This window comes from Scyliorhinus torazame, chromosome 1 (genome assembly GCF_047496885.1).
Source record: "Scyliorhinus torazame isolate Kashiwa2021f chromosome 1, sScyTor2.1, whole genome shotgun sequence".
Classification (NCBI taxonomy): Eukaryota; Metazoa; Chordata; class Chondrichthyes; order Carcharhiniformes; family Scyliorhinidae; genus Scyliorhinus; species Scyliorhinus torazame.
In genome coordinates, this window is record NC_092707.1 from 55,284,459 (window position 1) to 55,308,167 (window position 23,709).

The window sequence follows — 23,709 nt, forward strand, 5'->3', positions numbered from 1 at the left end:
GCAATATGCAATTGCAGTCCTTGAAGATTCCTGTTTGATAGTTAGTAGGAAGCATTACTACGGAAATAGCTATCACCTCAAGTAAATACTTTTCAAGGATGTGTACAGGCTAATATCTTATGATGAATGTCAAACTGCTTATGTTTATTGATTAGAGCGACTGCACCACTGGGTTCGATTCCGGCCCCAGGTCACTGTCCGTGTAGTTTGTACATTCTTCCCGTGTTTGCATGGGTCTCACTCCCACAACCCAAAGATGTGCAGGATAGGTGGATTGGCTACACTAAATTGCCCCTTAATTGGAAAAAAAAATTGGATACTCTAAAAATTTATTTAAAAAAATGTTTATTGATTAGTTGTCAATTATATGGTTTGTGCACAGAAGCAAAATTAATAACATGCTTTCTGTTATTCAAGACAATTACAAATAATTTCTAAACAAAAATATAATTCCAGAGGAATATATACAGTGAATTGAAGTGAATTTTAACATGCCAAAACATTTTTTGATTGCAACATTAAAGTATTGCCAATTTATTCAGAATTGATTAGCTTTCTAGATATGGTCCTGGAAACCAGAAACTATTATACAATAAAATAATTCGTTTTTTGGATGAGATAATTGAATTAATTAAAAGGCTGTCATACATTAATTTACAAAATATCTTTCTCTTGGATATGTACAAATCTTAAATTAAAATTGTTCTAAGATTGTCTGTGTGGGTCTCACCCCTACAACTCAAACGATGCGCAGGGTAGGTGGATTCACCACGCTAAATTAGCCCTTAATTGGAAACAAAATGTACTTTAAATTAAAAAATGTTCTGATATGGCTTAACCAGGTATGAATTCTAAAAATGCAAATGATTATGTTTTTAAAAATTCTCCCTGCATAGAATACATTTGTAAAAAAACAATAATGGTACCAGACCATTTACAACACAGTTTAAATAGCCCTTAGAAAAATTGACTAATGCTATATACATTTTACAGTACTTCTGTTGTGCTTTACATGTATGTGTTTCAGTGCTGTTAAAATAAATCTCTGTTACTTTAGTTATTGATGCATTTCTTATTCTGTCAATACAGTCCATTCAGAAACCTGAGCTGAAGTTTTTAACAAAAATTTAAATAAAAATGCATATAAAATGGTTTGATTCAATATCTAGCAAGAAAACATAACACTTTAGGGAATTTAAGTTGAAACATTTGAAAAAGTCAGTACAAATTACTTTACAAAGCAGACACTAATTCTGGTTGAATAATTCCAGGTAACAGTTAATTATAATCCTGCCCCCACAAAAGCAGCTCAGAATATTTCACACAAAAGGAAAGAAGAAACCGTAGGGTAATTTGGCATTGATCTTTGGTCTAACTTTGTATCCAGGCTGTGCAGATGCTGACACATCTGTAAAAGTAACTGAGGTAGTGATGTGTAAAGTTTTTGCAGTTTTCAAAGGCATCTAGAAAAGAAAAACAGTTAGCTTACAATTTTGTAATGTAAATAAAATATCAAGAGACTCCAGCATTGTCTGAGAACTGGAATTAGATTTGGACTGGTGTTTGTGATTATTCCTCAGTTCAGGTCCTCCCTGCTTAAGAATTAGGTTTTGTTCACTGGGAATGTTTTAATTAATTGGTGTAATCTCGGAGCAGACCCAATTTCCTAGAACTACTCCTTTGTGTTAACTGTTTCTAGATCTTTAAAAGAGATCTTGCTGATTGCAGTCACTTTTTTTGTTCATCATGTAATGGGTAAATATCATTAATGTTTTTTAATGTGTTACTGATTTTTAATCTAACACTTTTCTTTGTGATTTTGTATTGCTCTTTGTTCTTTAGGGTTTTGGCCAACAGTGGTACATGACTGGCACAGGCTTGGAGGGCCAAAGGGCCTGTTCCTGTGCTATATTGTTCTTTGTTTGTCGGTATGAGTTTTCAAAAATTAAATTTATATGCTGATAAGAAATGTCACTGGTGTAGGCTTCCTCTCCCTTAGTTACTCAGCGTCATACACTTCCTGCATGAGATAATGCAGGGGAAAACTCACCTGTGCTCAACAATGTATGCTAAATTCACACACTCTGGGGATATTTTAGTTTGTTTCCCTTTCTTATCACAAGCCAGCGTCACGGAGTGGGATTGCCAAATTATGGGCATGTTCAAGATGCAACCCATAAGCACTGAGCTCACATTAGGTACCTTTATAAATTACAATTAAGAGAGAAGAGACCTTTAAATCTATCTTGACTGAGTGTAGGTTGCAGAAGTCAAAAGAGAGGATAGGTATGATATTCTATTGTGCTCATTTTGTTTTGAGTTGTATTGGCATCACTAAACTATGTTGTAAAGCTACCTTCACAAACGGTAGTGCCTAATCTATGGCTGCAACTTCATTCCAAAATGATGAAAAATGCAAGCCTAATTTTCCCAAATCAAACTCTGCAAAGGAGACTGATTAAATTAATTTTGTCCTTCTCTTCCCAAAATGCTGCTTTTGTTTTATTATGATGCTTTTTCTACTAGTCTTAACAAAACTATTTTTAATGAAGACTGGAGCACAAGTCCAGAGTGACATGCAAAGATGTTTGTCTCATTTTAGTTTGGTGGCTGTTCCTTTAAATTTAGAGCAGTTAGAAAGAAAATGACTAATTCAGATTTCGGTACCAAGTTTCATCTGACACACCATTGCAAATTTCACCAGTTACAGGCTTGAAATATGCTAAAGTCTGAGTGACTGAGTCAGTTTGTATGTGACTAGAGCTTCCATTAAATTCATGAGGTTAGGTATTCAAACTCCAGGAAGCACTAGTAAATGTTTTGGACGATATAAAGAACAAAGAACAATACAGCACAGGAACAGGCCCTTCGGCCTTCCAAGCCTGCGCCGATCACGTGTCATATCTAGATCAACCGCCTGTATCCTTCTTTACCCCGTCTGTTCATGTGTCTATTCAGATAAAACGTAAAGGTCGCCAACGTATCTGCCTCAACCACCTCATTTGGCAGTGCACTCTTTTTTTTGAAAATATATTTATTCAAATTTTTCAACACATTTTCAACAAGCCGCCCCCCCCCCCCCACAAGAAAAATAAACAAAAACACAGCAAGCAGAAATTATACATTGGATTTCCCCCAACTACAATAACCTCCCATATAACAGTAGAAAACACAAATAGGAAAACCACCCACCTTAACCCAATCGCCACCCCAAAAGAAACCCTCCCCCGCCCCTGGGCTGCTGCTGCTGACCTCCTCCTAACACTCCGCGAGATAGTCTAGGAACGGTTGCTACCGCCTGAGGAACCCCTGCACAGACCCTCGCAAGGCAAACGTTATCCTCTCCAGCTTGATGAACCCTGCCATGTCATTGATTCAAGCTTCCACACTAGGGGGCTTCGCATCTTTCCACAGTAACAAAATTCTCCGCCGGGCTACCAGGGACGTAAAGGTCAGAATACCGGCCTCTTTCGCCTCCTGCACTCGTCCGATACCCCAAATAATGCTAATCCCCAGCTCGGCTTGACCCGGGCGTTCACCACCTTGGACATAGTCCTCGCAAAACCTCTCCAAAACCCATCCAGCGCCGGGCACGGCCAGAATATATGGACGTGATTTGCTGGGCTCCCCGAGCACCTCCCACATCTGTGCTCCACACCAAAGAACCTACTCAACCTCGCCCCTGTCATATGCGCTCTGTGAATAACTTTAAACTGTATTACGCTGAGCCTGGCGCAAGAGGAGGAAGAATTAACCCTACTCAGGACATCAGCCCACAGACTCTCATCTATCTCCTCCCCAAGCTCCTCCTCTCACTTGCCCTTTAACTCCTCCACCGAGGCCTCCTCTTCTTCCTGCAGCTCCTGGTAAATCGCCGAAACCTTGCCTTCTCCAACCCATACACCCGAAATCACCCTGTCCTGAATCCTACCTGCCACCTCACAAACGCCCTCACTTGCATGTGCCTGTAAGCGTTTCCCGGGGGTAGCCCAAACTTCTCCTCCAGCGCCCCTGGGCACGCAAACGTCCCATCGATTAACAGGTCCCCCATTCTTCTAATCCTTGCCCGATGCCAGCTCCGAAACACCCCATCCATTCTTCCCGGGACGAACCGATGATTCTCCCGAATCGGGGACCAAACCGAGGCTCCCACCTCGCCCTGTGTTGCCTCCACTGCCCCCAGATCTTTAGCTTCGCCGCCACCACCGGACTCGTGGTGTACCTTGTCGGCGAGAGCGGCAGCGGTGTCGTCACCAGCGCCCTCAGGCTCGTGCCCACACAGGACGCCATCTCGAGCCTCTTCCACGCCGCCCCCTCTCCCTCCATTACCCACTTACGGATCATCGCCACATTGGCTGCCCAGTAGTAGCCACATAGATTCGGCAGCGCCAGCCCTCCTGTCCCTGCTACACTCCAGAAACACCCTCTTCACCCTCGGGGTCTTATTCGCCCACACAAATCCCATGATACTCCTGCTTACCCGTTTGAAAAAGGCCTTGGGGATCAAAATGGGACGGCACTGGAACACAAAGAGAAACCTCGGAAGGACCGTCATTTTGATCGACTGCACCCTACCCGCTGGTGAGAGTGGCAGCATATCCCATCTTTTAAAATCCTCCTCCATCTGCTCCACCAACCGCGTCAAATTGAGCTTGTGCAGGGCCCCCCCAACTCCTAGCTACTTGGATCCCCAGGTATCGAAAGCTCCTTTCCACCCTCTTCAGCGGTAGCTTGTCTATTCCCCTTCCCTGGTCCCCTGAATGCACCACAAAGAGCTCACTCTTCCCTACGTTGAGTTTATACCCCGAAAAGTCCCCAAACTCCCAAAGGATCCGCATGACCTCCGCCATCCCCTCCACTGGATCCGCAACATACAACAACAGGTCCTCGGCATACAACGACACCCGGTGTGCCCCCCCCCCCCCCCCCCCCCCCCCCCGGAACCAATCCCCTCCATTTCCTGAACTCCCTCAGTGCCATGTCCAGCGGCTCAATTGCCAGCGCAAACAAGGGGGATAAGGGACACCCTTGCCTCGTCCCCCGGTACAGCCGAAAGTACTCCGACCTCCGCCGGTTCGTAGCCACACTCGCCACAGGGGCTCTATTTAGAAGCCTGACCCAACTGATGAACCCCTCCCCGAACCCAAACCTCCACAACACTTTCCAAAGATACTCCCACTCCACCCGATCAAAGGCCTTCTCCGCATCCATAGCTGTCACTACCTCCGCTTCCCCCTTCACCGAGGGCATCATAATCACATTGAGGAGCCTCCGCACATTAGCATTCAGCTGCCTACCCTTCACAAATCCCGTCTGGTCCTCATGAATCACCCCCGGGACACATTCCTCAATTCTCGTAGCCAGCACCTTCGCCAGCAACTTAGCGCCAACATTGAGGAGCGAGATCGGTCTATACGACCCACATTGCAATGGATCCTTGTCCCGCTTCAAAATCAAAGAAATCAGTGCCATGGACATTGTCGGGGGCAAGGTCCCCTCCTCCCTCGCCTTATTAAAAGTCCTCACTAGCAACGGGCCCAGCAGGTCCACGTATTTCCTGTAAAATTCAACCGGGAACCCATCCGGGGCCTTCCCCGCCTGCATGCTCCCCAATCCTTTAACCAGCTCCTCCAGCCCAATCGGCGCCCCCAAACCAGCCACCTCCTCCTCCATCCTCGGGAACCTCAGCTGACCCAGGAATCATCGCATCCCCTCCTCCCCCGCTGGGGGCTCAGACCTGTTCAGATCCCCATAGAAGTCCCTAAATACCTTGTTTATTCTCACCGCACTCCGCACCGTATTCCCCCTCTATCCCTAATTCCACCAATCTCCCTCGCTGCCTCCCTCTTACGAAGCTGATGTCCCAGCACCCGACTCGCCTTCTCCCCATACTCATACGCCGCCCCTTGTGCTTTCCTCCAGTGGTCATCAGGTTGAATTCCATCTGGGGGTTCCGTCGCTCCCTAAGTAGCCCCTCTTCGGGGGTCTCTGCATAACTCCTGTCCACCCTTAAAATCTCCCCCCCCAACCTCTCCCTCTTCTCCGTGGGCCCTAATGGAGATTAGCTCTCCCCTGACCACTGCCTTCAATGCCTCCCAGACTACCCCCACCTGCACCTCCCCGTTGTCGTTGGCCTCCAAATATCTTTCAATACACGCCCGCACCCGCCCACACACACCCTCATCCGCCAACAGTCCCACATCGATGCGCCACAGCGGGCGCTGGTCCCTCTCCTCCCCCAACTCCAGCTCCACCCAATGCGGGGCATGGTCCAAGATGGCAATGGCCGAATATTCCATTCCCTCCACTTTTGTGATTAGCGCCCTACTCAAGATGAAAAAAATCTATCCGGGAGTAGGCTCTATGGACGTGGGAAAAAAAGGAAAATTCCCTGGCCAGCGGCCTGGCAAACCTCCATGGATCCACTCCTCCCATCTGGTCCATAAACTCCCTGAGCACCTTGGCCGCAGCTGGCCTCTTACCTGTCCTGGACCTAGTACGGTCCAGTGCTGGGTCCAGCACCGTGTTGAAATCCCCCCCAATTATCAAGCTTCCTACCTCCAGGTCAGGAATCCGACCCAGCATGCGTTTCATAAATCCGGCATCATCCCAATTCAGGGCATATACGTTCACCAGTACCACGCGCACCCCTTGCAACCTACCACTCACCATCACATATCAAGCTCCATTATCCGCTACAATATTCAGTGCCTCGAACGACACCCGCTTCCCCACCAGTATTGCAACCCCTCTGTTCTTCGCATCCAGCCCATCCCCACCCAGCACCAAAACAAAAAGAACATTCCCCAAACGCAGTAAACACCCCCCCCCCCCACGACAAACCCTCAGTTTGAGTCCAACATTTCAGACTGAATAAAGTTCCATGCCCCATCAGGCATCTCAAAATAGTGGTGCCGATCTTGGAATGTGACCCACAATCGCACTGGCTGCAGCATCCCCAACTTCACCCCCTTCCGATGGAGAACCGCCTTAGCCCGGTTAAAACCAGCCCTCTTCCTAGCCACCTCCGCACTCCAGTCCTGGTAGATTCAGATCCCCATATTCCCCACCTGCTGCTCCGTTCTTTCTTGGCCCATCTCAGGACGCACTCTCTGTCCATAAAGCGGTGGAACCTCACCACTACAGCCCTTGGCGGCTCATTGGCTTTGGGTTTCCTTGCCAGGACCCGATGAGCCGCATCCAGCTCCAGGGGCCTCGGGAAAGCTCCCGCAAACCATCAGCGAATTGAGCATCGTGCCCATATATGCCCCGGCATCGGGACTCTCCACTCCTTCAGGGAGACCCAGAATCCGAAGATTCTTCCTCCTCGACCTATTCTCCAGGTCCTCAAATTTTTCCTGCCACCTCTTGTGCAGCGCCTCGTGCACCTCAACCTTCACCGCCAGGCCCAAGATCTTGTCCTCGTTCTCCGAGACTTTTTGCCGCACCTCCCGGATCGCCGCCCCTTGGGCCTTCTGGGTCTCCACCAGCTTGTCGATCAACGCCTTCATCGGCTCTAGCAATTCTGCCTTCAGCTCCGCATAGCAGCGTTTGAGGAACTCCTGCTGCTCCTGCGACCACTGCGCCCACGTTGCTTGGTCTCCACCTGCCGCCATCTTGCTTCTCCTCCCTCGCACTTTCCGCTGCACCAAAATCACTTTCTTAACCGCTCCGCTCCTGGTCCAATCCATACAGTGCCGGGGGAACCTTGCGGTCACCTTCCCACACTGGGAACCGTCGAACAAATGCCGTTGGGGCCCCTCTAAAGAGCCCAAAAGTCCGTTCCTGGCGGGAGCTGCCGAACGTGCGACCTACCACGGCATAGCTGCAACCGGATGTCTGGCAGTGCATTCTCGGTCACCACCAACCACTGTGTAAAAAAACTTCCCTCGTACATTGGATTGGATTGGATTTGTTTATTGCCACGTGTACTGAGATACAGTGAAAAGTATTTTTCTGCGAGCAACTCAACAGATCATTAAGTACATGAAAAGAAAAGAAAAGAAAATACATCTCCACTGAACTATGAACTTGTGCCCCTTTATAATTGTCATTTCCGCCCTGGGAAAAAGCCTCAAACTGTTCACCCTATCTATACCCTTCATAATTTTATAAACTTCCATAGCAGACTATTATTTAAAAAAGACCCACTTCTGTTTGAATTTGAGAGCTATTTGAAAATCTGATAAAGAATCACTCAGTTTGAAGCTTTTCTAAGAGTAATATCATTGATATGTGGAAAATGTATGGCACATTTGACCCATCACATCAGTGCTGGTTGAAAAAGAGTAATCTATCCAAATCCCACTTTCCGGCTCTTGGTCTGAAGCCCTGTCGATCAGGGCACGTCAAGTGCATAAGGGCTGGTTCAGCACACTGGACTAAATAGCTGGCTTGTAATGCAGAACAAGGCAGCAGTGCGGGTACAATTCCCGTACCAGCCTCCCCAAACAGGCGCCGGAATGTGGCGACTAGGGGCTTTTCACAGTAATTTCATTGAAGCCTACTTGTGACAATAAGTGGCCTACTTGTGACACTAAGTGGCTATTATTATTATATCCAAGTATTTAGTAAATGCAATTAGGATTTTGCCTCTACCACCCTTTTGGCTGTGAATTCCAGATTCCCACCACTATCCTATATACACGGTTTTAAACGAGGGTCTTAAAGACGGAGAGAGAGAGAGAGAGAGAGAGAGAGAGTTGGTGAGAGTGACAGAGATGGACAAGTATAGGGAGGAAATTCTGAACTTTGCCGCAAATTCACTGAACAGCAAGTCTTTCGGGACATGTGGGGGGAGGCCGGAGCGCCCGGAGGAGGCCCACGCGGACGCGGGGGGTGAACGTGCGGGCTCCGCACGGGCAGTGGCCCAGGCTGGGAATCGTACCTGGGGCCATGGCGCTGTGAGGCAACGGTGCTAGCCACTGCACTACCGTGCCACCATAACCAGGGCTGGAGGAGGTTACAGAGATAGGGAGCGGTGTAGGGGCTGGAGGAGGTTACAGAGATAGGGAGGATTGTAGGGGCTGGAGGAGGGTACAGAGATAGGGAGGGGTGTAGGGGCTGGAGGAGGTTACAGAGATAGGGAGGGATGTGGGAGCTGGAGGAGGTTACAGAGATAGGGATGGGTGTAAGGACTGGAGATGACAGAGATAGGGAGGAGTGTAGGGGCTGGAGGAGGCTACAGAGATAGGGAGGGTTGTAGGGGCTGGAGGAGGGTACAGAGATAGGGAGAGGTGAAGGGGCTGGAGGAGGGTACAGAGATAGGGAGGGGTGAAGGGGCTGGAGGAGGTTACAGAGATAGGGAGGGTTTTGGGGGCTGGAGGATGTTACAGAGATAGGGAGGGGTGTAGGGGCTGGAGGAGGGTACAGAGATAGGGAGGAGTGTAGGGGCTGGAGGAGGCTACAGAGATAGGGAGGGTTGTAGGGGCTGGAGGAGGGTACAGAGATAGGGAGAGGTGAAGGGGCTGGAGGAGGGTACAGAGATAGGGAGGGGTGAAGGGGCTGGAGGAGGTTACAGAGATAGGGAGGGTTTTGGGGGCTGGAGGATGTTACAGAGATAGGGAGGGGTGTAGGGGCTGGAGGAGGGTACAGAGATAGGGAGGGGTGAAGGGGCTGGTGGAGGTTACAGAGATACGGAGGGTTGTGGGGGCTGGAGGAGGTTACAGAGATAGGGAGGGGTGTAGGGGCTGCAGGAGGTTACAGACATAGGGAGGGTTGTAGGGGCTGGAGGAGGGTACAGAGATAGGGAGGGGTGAAAGGGCTGGAAGAGGTTACAGAGATAGGGAGGGTTGTAGGGGCTGGAGGAGGGTGCAGAGATAGGGAGGGGCGAAGGGGCTGGAGGAGGTTACAGAGATAGGGAGGGATGTAGGGGCTGGAGGAGGCTACAGAGATAGGGAGGGTTGTAGGGGCTGGAGGAGGGTGCAGAGATAGGGAGGGATGTAGGGGCTGGAGGAGGGTACAAGAGATAGGGAGGGGTGAAGGGGCTGGAGGAGGGTACAGAGATAGGGAGGGGTGTAGGGGCTGGAGGAGGTTAGAGAGATAGGGAGGGTTGTGGGGGCTGGAGGAGGTTACAGAAATAGGGAGGGGTGTAAGGACTGGAGGAGATGACAGAGATAGGGAGGGGTGTCGGGGCTGGAGGAGGGTACAGAGATAGGGAGGGTGAAGGGGCTGGAGAAGGGTACAAGAGATAGGGAGGGGTGTAGGGGCTGGAGGAGGTTACAGAGATAGGGAGGGTTTTGGGGGCTGGAGGATGTTACAGAGATAGGGAGGGGTGTAGGGGCTGGAGGAGGTTACAGAGATAGGGAGGGTTGTGGGGACTGGAGGAGGTTACAGAGATAGGGAGGGGTGTAGGGGCTGCAGGAGGTTACAGAGATAGGGCGGGGTGAAGGGGCTGGAAGAGGTTACAGTGATAGGGAGGGTTGTAGGGGCTGGAGGAGGGTGCAGAGATAGGGAGGGGTGAAGGGGCTGGAGGAGGTTACAGAGATAGGGAGGGGTGAAGGGGCTGGAGGAGGTTACAGAGATAGGGAGGGGTGTAGGGTCTGGAGGAGGGTACAGAGATAGGGAGGGATGTAGGAGGTTACAGAGATAGGGAGGATTGTGGGGGCTGGAGGAGGTTAGCGATAGGGAGGGGTGTAGGGGCTGGAACAGGTTACAGAGATAGGGAGGGTTGTAGGGGCTGGAGGAGGGTGGAGAGATAGGGAGGGGTGTACAGAGATAGGGTGGAGTGTAGGGTCTGGAGGAGGGTACAGAGATAGGGAGGGATGTAGGAGGTTACAGAGATAGGGAGGATTGTGGGGGCTGGAGGAGGTTAGCGATAGGGAGGGGTGTAGGGGCTGGAACAGGTTACAGAGATAGGGAGGGTTGTAGGGGCTGGAGGAGGGTGGAGAGATAGGGAGGGGTGTACAGAGATAGGGTGGAGTGTAGGGGCTGGAGGAGGGTACAGAGATAGGGAGGGATGTAGGGGCTGGAGGAGGTTAGCGATAGGGAGGGGTGTAGGGGCTGGAACAGGTTACAGAGATAGGGAGGGTTGTAGGGGCTGGAGGAGGGTGGAGAGATAGGGAGGGGTGTACAGAGATAGGGTGGAGTGTAGGGGCTGGAGGAGGTTACAGAGATAGGGAGGATTGTGGGGGCTGGAGGAGGTTCCAGACATAGGGAGAGCCAAGTCCATGGGGGAATTTCAACATTCCTGATGTGGCTAAGAGCTAACAGATTGGCCTCTTACAGCGTGGGTGGCCCGGGAGGCGTGGTGGTGGTGGTGGTGGGGGGGGGGGGGTCGCAGTGGTGAACCGTTTCTGGGTGTCTTGGTCTGTCGAAGGAGGGGGGAAGTGAGATTGAGGGTCTCTCCGTGGAGGTTGGGGGGGGGGGTGGGAGGAGGAGGTGAGATTGAGGGTCTCTCTGTGGCAGGGGAGGGGTGTGAGATTGAGGGTCTCTTTGTGGCAGGGGAGGGGTGTGAGATTGAGGGTCTCTCTGTGGAGTGGGGGGGGGGGGGGGGAGAGCTGTGATTGAGGGTCTCTCTCTGGAGGGGGTGGGGAGTGAGATTGAGGGTCTCTCTGTGGAGGGGGTGGGGAGTGGGATTGAGGGTCTCCCTGTGGAGGGGGTAGGGAGTGAGATTGAGGGTCTCTCCGTGGAGGGTGGGGGGGGGGGGGGGGAAGGTGAGATTGAGGGTCTCTCTGTGGAGGGGGTGGGGAGTGAGATTGAGGGTCTCTCAGTGGAGGGGATGGGGAGTGAGATTGAGGGTCTCTCTGTGGAGGGGATGGGGAGTGAGATTGAGGGTCTCCCTGTGGAGGGGGTGGGGAGTGAGATTGAGGGTCTCCCTGTGGAGGGGGCGGGGAGTGAGATTGAGGGTCTCTCTGTGGAGGGGGTGGGGAGTGAGATTGAGGGTCTCTCGGTGCAGGGGAGGGGTGTGAGACTGAGGGTCTCTCGGTGGGGGGGGTGGGGAGTGAGATTGAGGGTCTCTCTGTGGCAGGGGTGGGGAGTGAGATTGAGGGTCTCTCAGTGGAGGGGTTGGGGAGTGAGATTGAGGGTCTCTCTAGAGGGGGTGGGGAGTGAGATTGAGGGTCTCTCTGTGGAGGGGGTGGGGAGTGAGATTGAGGGTCTCTCGGTGGCGGGGGTGGGGAGTGAGATTGAGGGTCTCTCCGTGGAGGTTGGGGGGGGGGGGGGGAGGAGGAGGTGAGATTGAGGGTCTCTCTGTGGCAGGGGAGGGGTGTGAGATTGAGGGTCTCTCTGTGGCAGGGGAGGGGTGTGAGATTGAGGGTCTCTCTGTGGAGTGGGGGGGGGGGGAGCTGTGATTGAGGGTCTCTCTCTGGAGGGGGTGGGGAGTGAGATTGAGGGTCTCTCTGTGGAGGAGGTGGGGAGTGGGATTGAGGGTCTCCCTGTGGAGGGGGTAGGGAGTGAGATTGAGGGTCTCTCCGTGGAGGGTGGGGGGGGGGGGGAGGTGAGATTGAGGGTCTCTCTGTGGAGGGGGTGGGGAGTGAGATTGAGGGTCTCCCTGTGGAGGGGGTGGGGAGTGAGATTGAGGGTCTCCCTGTGGAGGGGGCGGGGAGTGAGATTGAGGGTCTCTCTGTGGAGGGGGTGGGGAGTGAGATTGAGGGTCTCTCGGTGCAGGGGAGGGGTGTGAGACTGAGGGTCTCTCGGTGGAGGGGGTGGGGAGTGAGATTGAGGGTCTCTCTGTGGCAGGGGTGGGGAGTGAGATTGAGGGTCTCTCAGTGGAGGGGGTGGGGAGTGAGATTGAGGGTCTCTCTGTGGAGGGGGTGGGGAGTGAGATTGAGGGTCTCTCTGTGGAGGGGGTGGGGAGTGAGATTGAGGGTCTCTCGGTGGCGGGGGTGGGGAGTGAGATTGAGGGTCTCTCTGTGGAGGGGTCGGGGGAGGGGAGTGAGATTGAGGGTCTCTCTGTGGAGGGGTCGGAGAGGGGAGTGAGATAGAGGGTCTCTGTGTGGAGGAGTCGAGGGAGGGGAGTGAGATTGAGGGGATCTTTGTGGAGGGGTTGGAGAAGGGAGTGAGATTAAGGGGGTCTCTGTGGAGAGGTCAGAGAGGGGAGTGATATTGAGGATCTCTCTGTGATGGGGGGGGGATGAGATTGAGGGTCTCTCTGTGGAGGGTTCGAGGGAGGAGAGCAAGATTGAGGGGGTCTATGTCTTTGGGCAGCACAGTAGCATTGTGGATAGCGCAGTTGCTTCACAGCTCCAGGGTCCCAGGTTCGATTCCGGCTTGGGTCACTGTCTGTGCGGAGTCTGCACATTCTCCCCGTGTGTGCGTGGGTTTCCTCCGGGTGCTCCAGTTTCCTCCCACAGTCCAAAGATGTGCAGGTTAGGTGGATTGGCCATGATAAATTGCCCATAGTGTCCAAAATTGCCCTTAGTGTTGGGTGGGGTTACTGGGTTATGGGGATAGGGTGGAGGTGTTGACCTTGGGTAGGGTGCTCTTTCCAAGAGCCGGTGCAGACTCGATGGGCCGAATGGCCTCCTTCTGCACTGTAAATTCTATCTATCTATCTAATTAAATCTCCCCTTTGCTTCCTCTGTAATAAATAAAAGCACCCTCAGCCTATTCAATCATTCCTCATTCAAGGGCAGTTTTTTTTTACATCTGACAACGTTCTGATAAATTTCCTATGTACCATTTCCAGTGGGATCACATCCTCTCAGGCAGTGCGTAGAACTGTACACAGTACCCTAGCTGTGGCCATTTTCTTTTATATAAACAGTTCTCATATAACCCCACTGCTCTTCCACTGTATACCCCAGCTAATAAGGAAGTATTTCATATGCCTTCTTAACTATGTCATCTGCCTATCCTGCCACCTTCAGGGATCTGTGGACATACTCCAAGGTCCTCCTGTTCCTCTAAATTTCTCAATAAGCTTCCAATTATTGTGTATTCCCCTGGCCTTGTTTGTCCTTCCTAAAAGCATTACCTCACATTTCTCTGGACTGAGTTCCATTTAGCATTTTTCTCCCTACTTCACCAGTTCATTGATATATTCCTGCAGAGTACAGTTTTCTTCCTGAGCATCAACCACAGAGCCAAAATCAGCACAAAATTAAAGAGAAAACCCTTCAGGTTAATATAGGTACCCAATGTTTTTAAAAATAACAAGACAAACAAAGAGTTAATGCAGCTCTTGAGAGTTGGCTATGATCGATTGGGGAATGTTACTTAAAGGGGTGACAGTGGATAGGCAATGGCAAATATTCAAAGAGCGCATGGAGGAACTTCAACAATTATTTATTTCTGTCTGGCACTAAAGTAAAACGGGAAAGGTGGCCATTCCATGGTTTACAAGGGAAATTAGGGATACTATTCTATCCAAGGAAGAAGCATATAAATTGGCCAAGAAAAAGAACGGGTCTGAGGATTGGGAGCTGTTTAGAATTCAGCAAAGAAGGACGAAGGAATTGATTAAGAAGGGGGAAATCAACTCCGGTGGAGGAGCTTAAGGGCAAGTGGGAGGACGAGCTAGGAGGAGAGATAGAGGCGGGTCTATGGGCGGATGCCCTAGGTAGGGTTAATATCTCCTCATCATGTGCCAGGCTTAGCCTGATACAATTTAAGGTAGTCCACCGGGCACACATGACAGCGGCTAGGATTATCAGGTTTTTCGGGGTAGAAGATAGGTGTGCAAGGTGCGCGGGAAGCCCAGCAAATCATGTCCACATGTTTTGGCCATGCCGGAAGCTTAGAGGGTTTTGCTAAGGCAATGTCCACGGTGCTAAAAACACGGGTGGTGCCGAGTCCGGAGGTAGCGATCTTTGAAGTGTCGGAAGAGCCGGGAGTTCAGGGGGCAAAAGAGGCTGACGTCTTGGCCTTTGCCTCCCTGGTAGCCCGGAGACGGATCTTGTTAATGTGGAGGGACACAAAGCCCCCGAGTGTAGAGACCTGGGTTAGTGACATGGTTGGGTTTCTCAGTCTCGAGAAAATAAAGTTTGCCTTAAGAGGGTCAATGGTCGGGTTCACCCAGAGGTGGCAGCCGTTCGTCGACTTTCTCGGGGAAAATTAAAATGTCAGCAGATGCAGTATTCCAAGGGGGGGGGGGGGGGGATTGTTGTTGTATGGTTGAGGTGCGTGAAGATTGGGCTGTGGGGGAAAATGTTTATTTTACCATGTTGATGTCATTGTTTATGTTATTGTTATAAAAAAATTTCAAATACCTCAATAAAATATTTAAAAAGGGGGAAATAGAGTATGAAAGTAAGCTTGCAGGGAACACTAAAACTGACTGTAAAAGTTTCTATAGGTACGTGAAGAGAGAAAGATTGGTGAAGACAAATATAGGTCCCTTACAATCAGAAACAGGGGAATGTATTATAGGGGACAAAGAAATGGCTGAGCAACTAAATACATACTTTAGTTCTGTCTTCAGAAATGAGGACACAAATAAGAGACCAAAAATGTTGGGGAATGCAGAGTTTAGTGAGAAGGAGAAACTGAAGGTGATCAATATCAGTAGAGAAATAATGTTGGGGAAATTGATGGGATTTAAGCTGATAAATCCCCAGGCCTGATAATCTACATCCCAGAGTACTGAAGGAGGTGGCTCTAGAAATAGTGGGTGCATTGGTGGTCATCTTTCAGCAACCTGCAGAACAGTTCCTGCAGATTGGAGGCCGGCTAATGTAACTCCGCTATTTAAAAAGGGAGTAGAAAGAAAGCAGGGAATTATAGACCAGTAAGCCTGGTGTCAATAGTCAGGTAAATTCTAGAATCCATTGTCAAAGATTTTATGGTAGAGCATTTAGAAAACAAGTGGCAGGATAGGACAGAGTCAGCATGGATTTATGAAAGGGAAATCATGCTTGACAAATCTACTGGAATACTTCAAGGATGTAACTAGTAGAATTGATGAAGGGGAGCCAGTGGGTGTGATGTATTTGGACTTTAAGAAGGCTTTTGACAGGGTCCCGCATAAAAGATTAGCGTGATAATTAAAGCGGATGGGATTGGGGGTAGTGTATTGAGATGGATAGAAAACTGGTTGGCAGACAGGAAACAAAGAGTAGGAATTAATGGGTCTTTTTCAAATTGGCAGGCATGTGACTAGTGGGGTACCGCAGGGATCGGTGCTGGGACCCCAGCTATTCACAATATATATTAGTGATTTAGATGAGGAACCAAAATGTCATATCTCCAAATTTGCAGATGGCACCAAGTTGGGTGGGAGGGTGAGCTGAGAGGAGGATACAGAGATCCTTCAGTGTGATTTGGACAAGTTGAGTGAGTGGGCAAATGAATGGCAGATGCAGTATAATTTGGATAAATGTGATGTTATTCACTTTGGTAACAAAAACGAGAAGGCAGACTGCTGAATGGCCATAAATTAGGAGAGGGGAACATGCAATGGGACCTGGGTGTCCTCGTACACCAGTCACTGAAGGTAAGCATGCAGGGGCAGCAGGCGGCAAAGATGGCAAATGGTATGCTGGCCTTCATTGCGAGACAATTCGAGTACAAGAGCAGTGCTGTCTTGCTGCAATCATACAGGGCCTTGGTGAGCCCACACCTGGAATATTGTGTGCAGTTTTGGTCTCCTTTTCTGAGGATGGATGTTCTAGCTATAAAGGGATGCAGCAAAGGTTTATTAGACTGATTCCTGGGATGGCAGGATTGACGTACGAGGAGCGATTGAATCGGTTAGGATTGTATTATCTGGAGTTCAGACGAATATGGGGGGGGTCTCATAGAAACCTATAAAATTCCAATAGGACTGGACAGGATAGATGCAGGAAGGATGTTCCCGATAATGGGTGTGTCCAGAACCAGGGGTCACAGTCTGAGGATACGGGGTAGACCATTTAGGACAGAGATGAGGAGAAATATCTTCACCCAGAGAGTGATGAGCCTGTGGAATTTGTTACCACAGGAAGAAGTTGAGTCCAACACATTGTATGGTTTCAAGAAGCAGTTAGATATAGCACTTAGGGTGAAGGGGATAAAAAGATCTGGGGGAGCTGATCTGTCAAGGTGGGATGGTCACCCTCTGTCACTGGCGGGTCGGGTACAGGTGGTTAAAATGAATGTGTTGCCATGATTTCTGTTTATTTTCCAATGCCTGCCGATTTTCCTGCCAAAGGCAATTTTCAGAGATTGAAGGAATGATTACCTCGTTCATATGGGGGGGGGGGGAAAAGGTGGCCAGAGTTAGAAAGGTGCTGCGACAGAGGGGAAGGCAGGCAGGGGGTTTGGGTCTTCCGAACCTGATGGGTTATTACTGGGCAGGCGGCGAATGTGGAGAAGGTGCAGAGCAGGATCAGAGGGGTTGATTCCCAGTGGGTCAGAATGGAGGAGAGTTTGTGTAAGGGGTTGGAATTGAAGGCACTAGCAACAGCCCCCCACGATGGCCCCAGGGAAGTACTCGGGGAGTCCGGTAATAATAGCTTCATTGAGAATTTGGAGGTAGTTTCGCCAACACCAGGTTGGGTCAAGGGAAATGCCGATTTGGGGGAACCACAGATTTGAGCCAGGGAAGTGGGATGGAAATGGGAGGAGAAGGGGATTAAGACACTAAAAGATTTGTTTCTTGGGGGTCGGTTTGCAGGATTGAAGGAGCTGGGAGCGAAGTATGGGCTGGAGCAGGGGTAAATGTTCAGATACAGGCAGGTTCGATATTTTGCCAGAAAGGAGATAGAGTTTCCCGGTGGAGCGGGCCTCCACATTGCTGGAGGTGGTGCTGACGACAGGGGGACTGGAGAAGGGGGTAGAGTCGGCGGTTTACAGGGCTATTTTGGAAGAGGAGAAGGGATCAAAGCAAAGTGGGTGGAAGAGTTGAGAGAGGGTATGGAGGAGGGGTTCTGGTGTGAGGTGCTCCGGAGAGTGAATGCCTCCACCTCGTGCGCGAGGTTGGGGCTGATACAGCTGAAGGTGGTATATAGAGCACATCTCAAAAGGGCAAGGATGAGCCGGCTCTTTGAGGGGTAGATGATGTTAAATCACGTTCATATGTTTTGGTCCTGTCCAAAGCTGGGGGATTACTGGAAGGAGGTTTTTAGGGTAATGTCTAAAGTGGTGCACGTGAAACTGGACCCGAGCCCTCGGAAGATCATATTCGGGGTGTCGGACCAGCCGGGGTTGGAAACGGGTGCGGTGGCAGATGTTGTAGCCTTTGCCTCGTTGATCGCCCAAAGGCGGATCCTGTTGGGATGGAGAGCAACCTCTCCACCCTGTGCCCTGGCGTGGCGGGGGGGGATCTGTTGGAATTCTTGACTCTTGACATTATATTCGTTACTGCTTATTGTTTATTGCTGGGGGTGCAAATTTGGGAGAAAATGTGAAAAAGGAGAATAACAATATTTAAAAAAAAAAGATATGGGAGAAAAGCGGGATTCGGCATTGAGCTGGATGATCAGCCATGATCATAATGAATGGCAGAGTGGGCTTGGAGGGCCAAATGGCCTCCTCCAGCTTCTATTTTTTTCTATGTTTCTTGGTTGTGATATGGGAGGGCAACACGGTGGTGCAGTGGTTAGCACTGCTGCCTCATGGTGCTGCGTTCGATCCCAGCCCCGGGTCACTGTCCATGTGGAGTTTGTACATTCTCCCAGTGTCTGCATGGGTCTCACCCCCACAATCCAAAGATGTGCAGGATAGGTGGATTGGCCATGCTAAATTGCCCCTTGATTGGAAAAAAACCGAATTGGGTATTTTAATTTCTTTTTTTTTAAAGTTGTGATTTGGGAGATTAAGATAAGACTTACTGTTGAAAATGGCTTTAGTCTTGTTAAGCAATCATGAAACAAAAAACATACGTTTGGTTTAATAGTTTGAATTTAAACAGGATCCAAATGAAGCTCTGCCACTTGAAAGGAGATCCTGTGGAGCTATGTATATATTCTAGTAGCAAAAATAATTAGTAGACAAAGAGTTTGGTGATCTCAAAGGGACACATTTCCCACAAGAGTCATCTATGATTCAAAGGACAAGATAGAAAAGATTCAAAACGCAAAAGTAATCTAGGTGGGAAGCTTAGTTTACTGTAAACTTGAAAATCTTAATGGTTTGGTAAGACTATGCTGAATGCATTAATAAGCCTCAAAGGCAAAATACGTATTTAAGCAATCTTAATATCTGTAGTCAATTTAGAGGCTTGTGTGTTCTTAACACTTCTCATTTTAGCAACTAACAAATGCCAGTTTTCAATTTTCTTTTCAGCTGGTACTGCACTGTCTTTAAAAAGGGTTAGCTTTTTGTTCACATACCATAATGCAGGTTTCTCGGATTGTTCGTGTGGCTGCTACTACTTTAGCCTGTGAGTTTATTAAGGATCCATACTTTGTCCACTTCACCTCCAGGGCTAAAGACTGAGGAAGGTCACAATCACAACTCTGCAAGCAAATGGTACTTTTAGTTATTTTATTGATTAGAATATAATTATGAAATCACATAAACTTCCACTTGTAACAAAACTAAAGTTGGAATAATTTTAAAGGCTTACAGCACCCTCACAAGCATTTCCCTACAGAGTTCAGAATATATAGAAGACTTACTTGGCCTTAGAGAATGTATATTCCTAGTATTTATGGCTAACACTTATTCAAGACACTCTCTAATTCCTTGAATGGAAGCTATAGGAGGAGGACTTAATTATTCTGCAGGTTACAAATAAGTGATGGGAAGAAAGGACCTTTTTGATGCTGCAAGTCCACATATAAAAGATTTTTAAAATGATTTTTGTGGCAGGACAATAAGGCATTGCAGAATTTGCACCAGATTGAAATTATAATGGACACACTTTTATCTTTATATCACAGTAAATTGCTTGAACAGAACAAAATTAAAACCACAGAGTTTGAACAGCACACTGGTGGGAGAGGTTGAGAAGCAATTTAATCAGCTGGTTGACATTTTTTTTGAAAAAATATTTTTATTGGAATTTTGCACTTAATGTCAAAACTTTGCAGAACAATACAGAGACGACAATAATAATCAACACTGTAACAACACCGACACAGGCTGTCCCCGTGTCTGTGACAGTGGTCCCAGTTTTATCGTTTCCTTACTCTATACATTAGTGTGTATCTTGTAGTTTTTTTTAAAGAAGCGTTCTGGTCAGGACTCTTGGATACGCATTACACACAACTTTACATATTTATTTACAACTGTTGTCAGGGCTCTTTACATCATTCATTATCTATTACAGTTACGTTCATTTTGCTGGGGAGGGAAATCCTATTCCCCTTAGAGTTCTCTGGGTAGGTTAGACAGGACCGTTATCTTGGTTTGGCCCTGTGGGCAGAATCTATATCCCCTCCTGTAAATGGACTCACTCCCCGAACGTTTTCTGCTATGTGCGGGCTCCTTTTCGTCCAGGCAGTGTTCCCTGCCTGCCCGTAACCGCCCCCCCCCCCCCGTGTACCACCTTGAGCTGCATCGGGTTTAGCCCAAAGAGGTGGAGTTGATCCTGTGCAGCGCCTTGATCCAGAGTCCTCCCCCTATCTCTGCCCAGCCCCTCCTCCCATTTCCATGTGTCCTCGTTTAGTGGGGTCCTGACCTTTTCCATGACTCGTTCGTAGATGTCACCACATTTGCCATCCCCTAGCCGTCCAGCCCAACCATAGTGTCCAGAAATGGGTGTCCGGTCTCTGGGGGAATGCTTTTGTCTCCTTGAGGAGAAGTCACACACCTGTAGGTATCTGAGCTCGTTCCCTTTTGGGAGTTTGAGCCTCTCTGAAAGTTCCCCCAAGGTCGCCAGTCTATCATCCACGTACATGTCCTTCACTCTCTTTGACCCTCTGTCCCCCCTCTATGTCCCGAATGTGGTGTCTATCCTCGCCAGTGTGCACCTATGGTTGTTGCGGATGGAGGTCTCTAAAGACATCGCAGCAAGTTTGAAATGGCTCCAAAACTGGTTCCATGTCCTTAGTGTGGCCATTACCACCAGCCTCCTGGAGTGTGTGCGTGTGCGGCCGGGAGTGGAGCGGTGGCCAGTGCTTGGAGAGATGTCCCCATGCAGATGGCCTCCTTCATTCAGACCCAGTCCACCTCCAATTCCCTTAGCTACCCCTCACCCACTCTGCACTTGCCGCCCAGTGGTAGAGTAGGAGGTTCAGCAGGGCCAGGCCTCCCATGTGTTGCCCTCGCTGTAAGATCGTCTTTCGTATCCTAGGGACTGGCCACGGGGTTCGACACAGAGGAGCAGGTCATCCGTATAGACTGAGACTCTATGTTCTCCACCCCCTCTTTGAATGTCCGTCCACCACTCTGCCAATCTAGTGGTTCGATTGCCAGTGTGAACAGGAGCGGGGATAATGGGTAACCCTTGCTTCATTCCCCTGTGGAGCCGAAACTATTCAAAGCTGGTGGCATTCATCCATACGCTTGCCGTAGGAGCGCTGTACAGGAGCTTCACCCACGCAGTGATCCCTGCTCCAAACCTAAAACATTCAAGTACCTCCAGGAGGGACCTCCATTCTACTCGATCGAATGCTTTCTCAGTGTCCAGGGAGATGATCACTTTTGGTGCCTTTTCCCCGGATGGGGTCATTATTACATTCAGCAAGCGTCTGATGTTCACTGTTTGCTGTCTGCCCTTGACAAACCCAGTCTGATCTTCCGCGATCACTTCTGACAGGCAGCTCTCCAGGCGCCTCTCCAGTGCTTTCACTAGGACTTTTGCATCAGTGTTTAAGAGCGAGATTTAAGCGTTGCGCAGGTCAAAGAGATACAGCCCGAGTGAGACACATCCAGAGGGGGAATTTGGAACAGTGAGGTAATCAGGAAAGGTAAGTGGCAAGTCTAATTCTGCTGTTTTTCAGTCAAAAGTACAGTGTGTAGATTAGTGTCCGATTGGCTGAAGCTGCCCCCACCCTAATTGCTGAGGCGCAGTTATCTGGCAGTCACCGGAGGCCTGTTTAGGGGCACAAAGGTACACATTGTATTCTTCTCTTTGAAGTTTAAGTAGTGCGAGTCATCGTGTCAGCTAAAGTCTGTATAAAAGACAGACAGAAAGCGCACTCAGTAAGCGTTGCGCAGGCCAAAGAGACACAGCCGGAGTGGGAATTTGGAACTTGGTAATTTGGTGCAGTGAGGTAATTCGGTGCAGAGTGGGAGAAGATGCTCTTTCCCTACTGTTTTGTTCTTTCTCTTTCTTCTGGCCTGTAACTTTTAATCTGCAGGGAGAGAACCAGAGAGCATCTGAGAACCTGGGAATGCAAGTGATTTTTATTTATTTTTATTACCTTTTCAAATTGTGTGTTCGTGTGTGCGTGTGTGTGTGTGTGTGTTGGGGGGGGGGGGGGTGAAGTGACATCACAGTAAAGCTGTGACCTGATTGGCTGGTTGGGAAGCTACACTAAATTAAAAAAATTAAGCATTGTTAAACTAATTAAACATTGTTACTTATTACTTAATTATAATTTAGAGGGGTCTCCAAGCCAGAGATTGGAGAGTACTATATTTAGCTTTCACATTTATAGTAGAAATCCAGTGCTAGGAAACATATAGTTAACAGTAACCTTTTAAAAAAACTTTTAAATTTAATTTACTAATTAATTGACGCAATGTCAATTAGAGGGGCGCAGTGCTCTGACTGTGAGATGTGGCAGATCCGGGAGGCTTCCAGCTTCCCGGATGGCTTCATCTGCAGAAAGTGCACCCAACTGGAGCTCCTCACAGACCACATGGTTCGGTTGGAGCAGCAGCCGGATGCACTTAGGAGCATGCAGGTGGCGGAAAGCATCATAGATAGCAGTTATATAAATGTGGTCACACCCAAGGTGCAGGCAGAGAAATGAGTGACCACCAGAAAGGGCAGGCAGTCAGTGCAGGAATCCCCTCTGGTTGTCCCCCTCTCGAACAGGTATACCCCTTTGGATACTGTCGGGGGGGGGGGGTGGAGAGATAGCCTATCAGGGGAAAACAGCAGCAGCCAGAGCAGTGGCACCACAGCTGGCTCTGATGTTCAGAAGGGAGGGTCAAAGCGCAGAAGAGCAATAGTCATAGGGGACTCTATAGTCAGGGGCACAGATAGGCGCTTCTGTGGACGTGGAAGAGACTTCAGGATGGTATGTTGCCTCTCTGGTGCCAGGGTCCAGGATGTCTCCGAACGGGTAGAGGGCATCCTGAAGGGGGAGGGCAAACAGGCAGAGATCGTTGTACATATTGGTGCTAACGACATAGGCAGGAAGGGGCATGAGGTCCTGCAGCAGGAGTTCAGGGAGCTAGGCAGAAAGTTAAAAGACAGGACCGCTAGGGTTGTAATCTCGGGATTACTCCCTGTGCCATGTGCCAGTGAGGCTAGAAATAGGAAGATAGAGCAGTTAAACACATGGCTAAACAGCTGGTGTAGGAGGGAGGGTTTCCGTTATCTGGACCATTGGGAGCTCTTCCGGGGCAGGTGTGACCTATATAAGAAGGACGGGTTGCATCTAAACTGGAGAGGCATAAATATCCTGGCCACGAGGTTTGCTAGTGTCACACGGGAGGGTTTAAACTAGTATGGCAGGGGGGTGGGCACGGGAGCAATAGGTCAGAAGGTGAGAGCATTGAGGGAGAACTAGGGAATAGGGCCAGTATGGCTCTGAGGCAGAGCAGACAGGGTGAAGTTGCTGAACACAGCGGGTCTAGTGGCCTGAAGTGCATATGTTTTAATGCAAGAAGTATTACGGGTAAGGCAGATGAACTTAGAGCTTGGATTAGTACTTGGAACTATGATGTTGTTGCCATTACAGAGACCTGGTTGAGGGAAGGGCAGGATTGGCAACTAAACGTTCCAGGATT

The 23,709-nt window shown here is 49.3% G+C and overlaps 1 protein-coding gene across 2 annotated transcripts in view; it reads right to left on the minus strand.

Moving 5' to 3' along the window:
* Nucleotides 1-328: 328 nt before the first annotated feature.
* tctn1 (tectonic family member 1) overlaps nucleotides 329-23,709 on the minus strand; it is an 87,275-nt gene continuing 63,894 nt past the window's right edge. For both annotated transcript variants that reach the window (XM_072495101.1, XM_072495103.1), the window contains 2 exons: nucleotides 19,191-19,316; nucleotides 329-1,463 (listed from right to left, as the gene is read on the minus strand). In XM_072495101.1, the coding sequence (XP_072351202.1) occupies nucleotides 1,320-1,463; nucleotides 19,191-19,316 (270 nt within the window). In that variant the 3' untranslated portion in view covers nucleotides 329-1,319. The remainder of the gene's footprint in view (nucleotides 1,464-19,190; nucleotides 19,317-23,709) is intronic.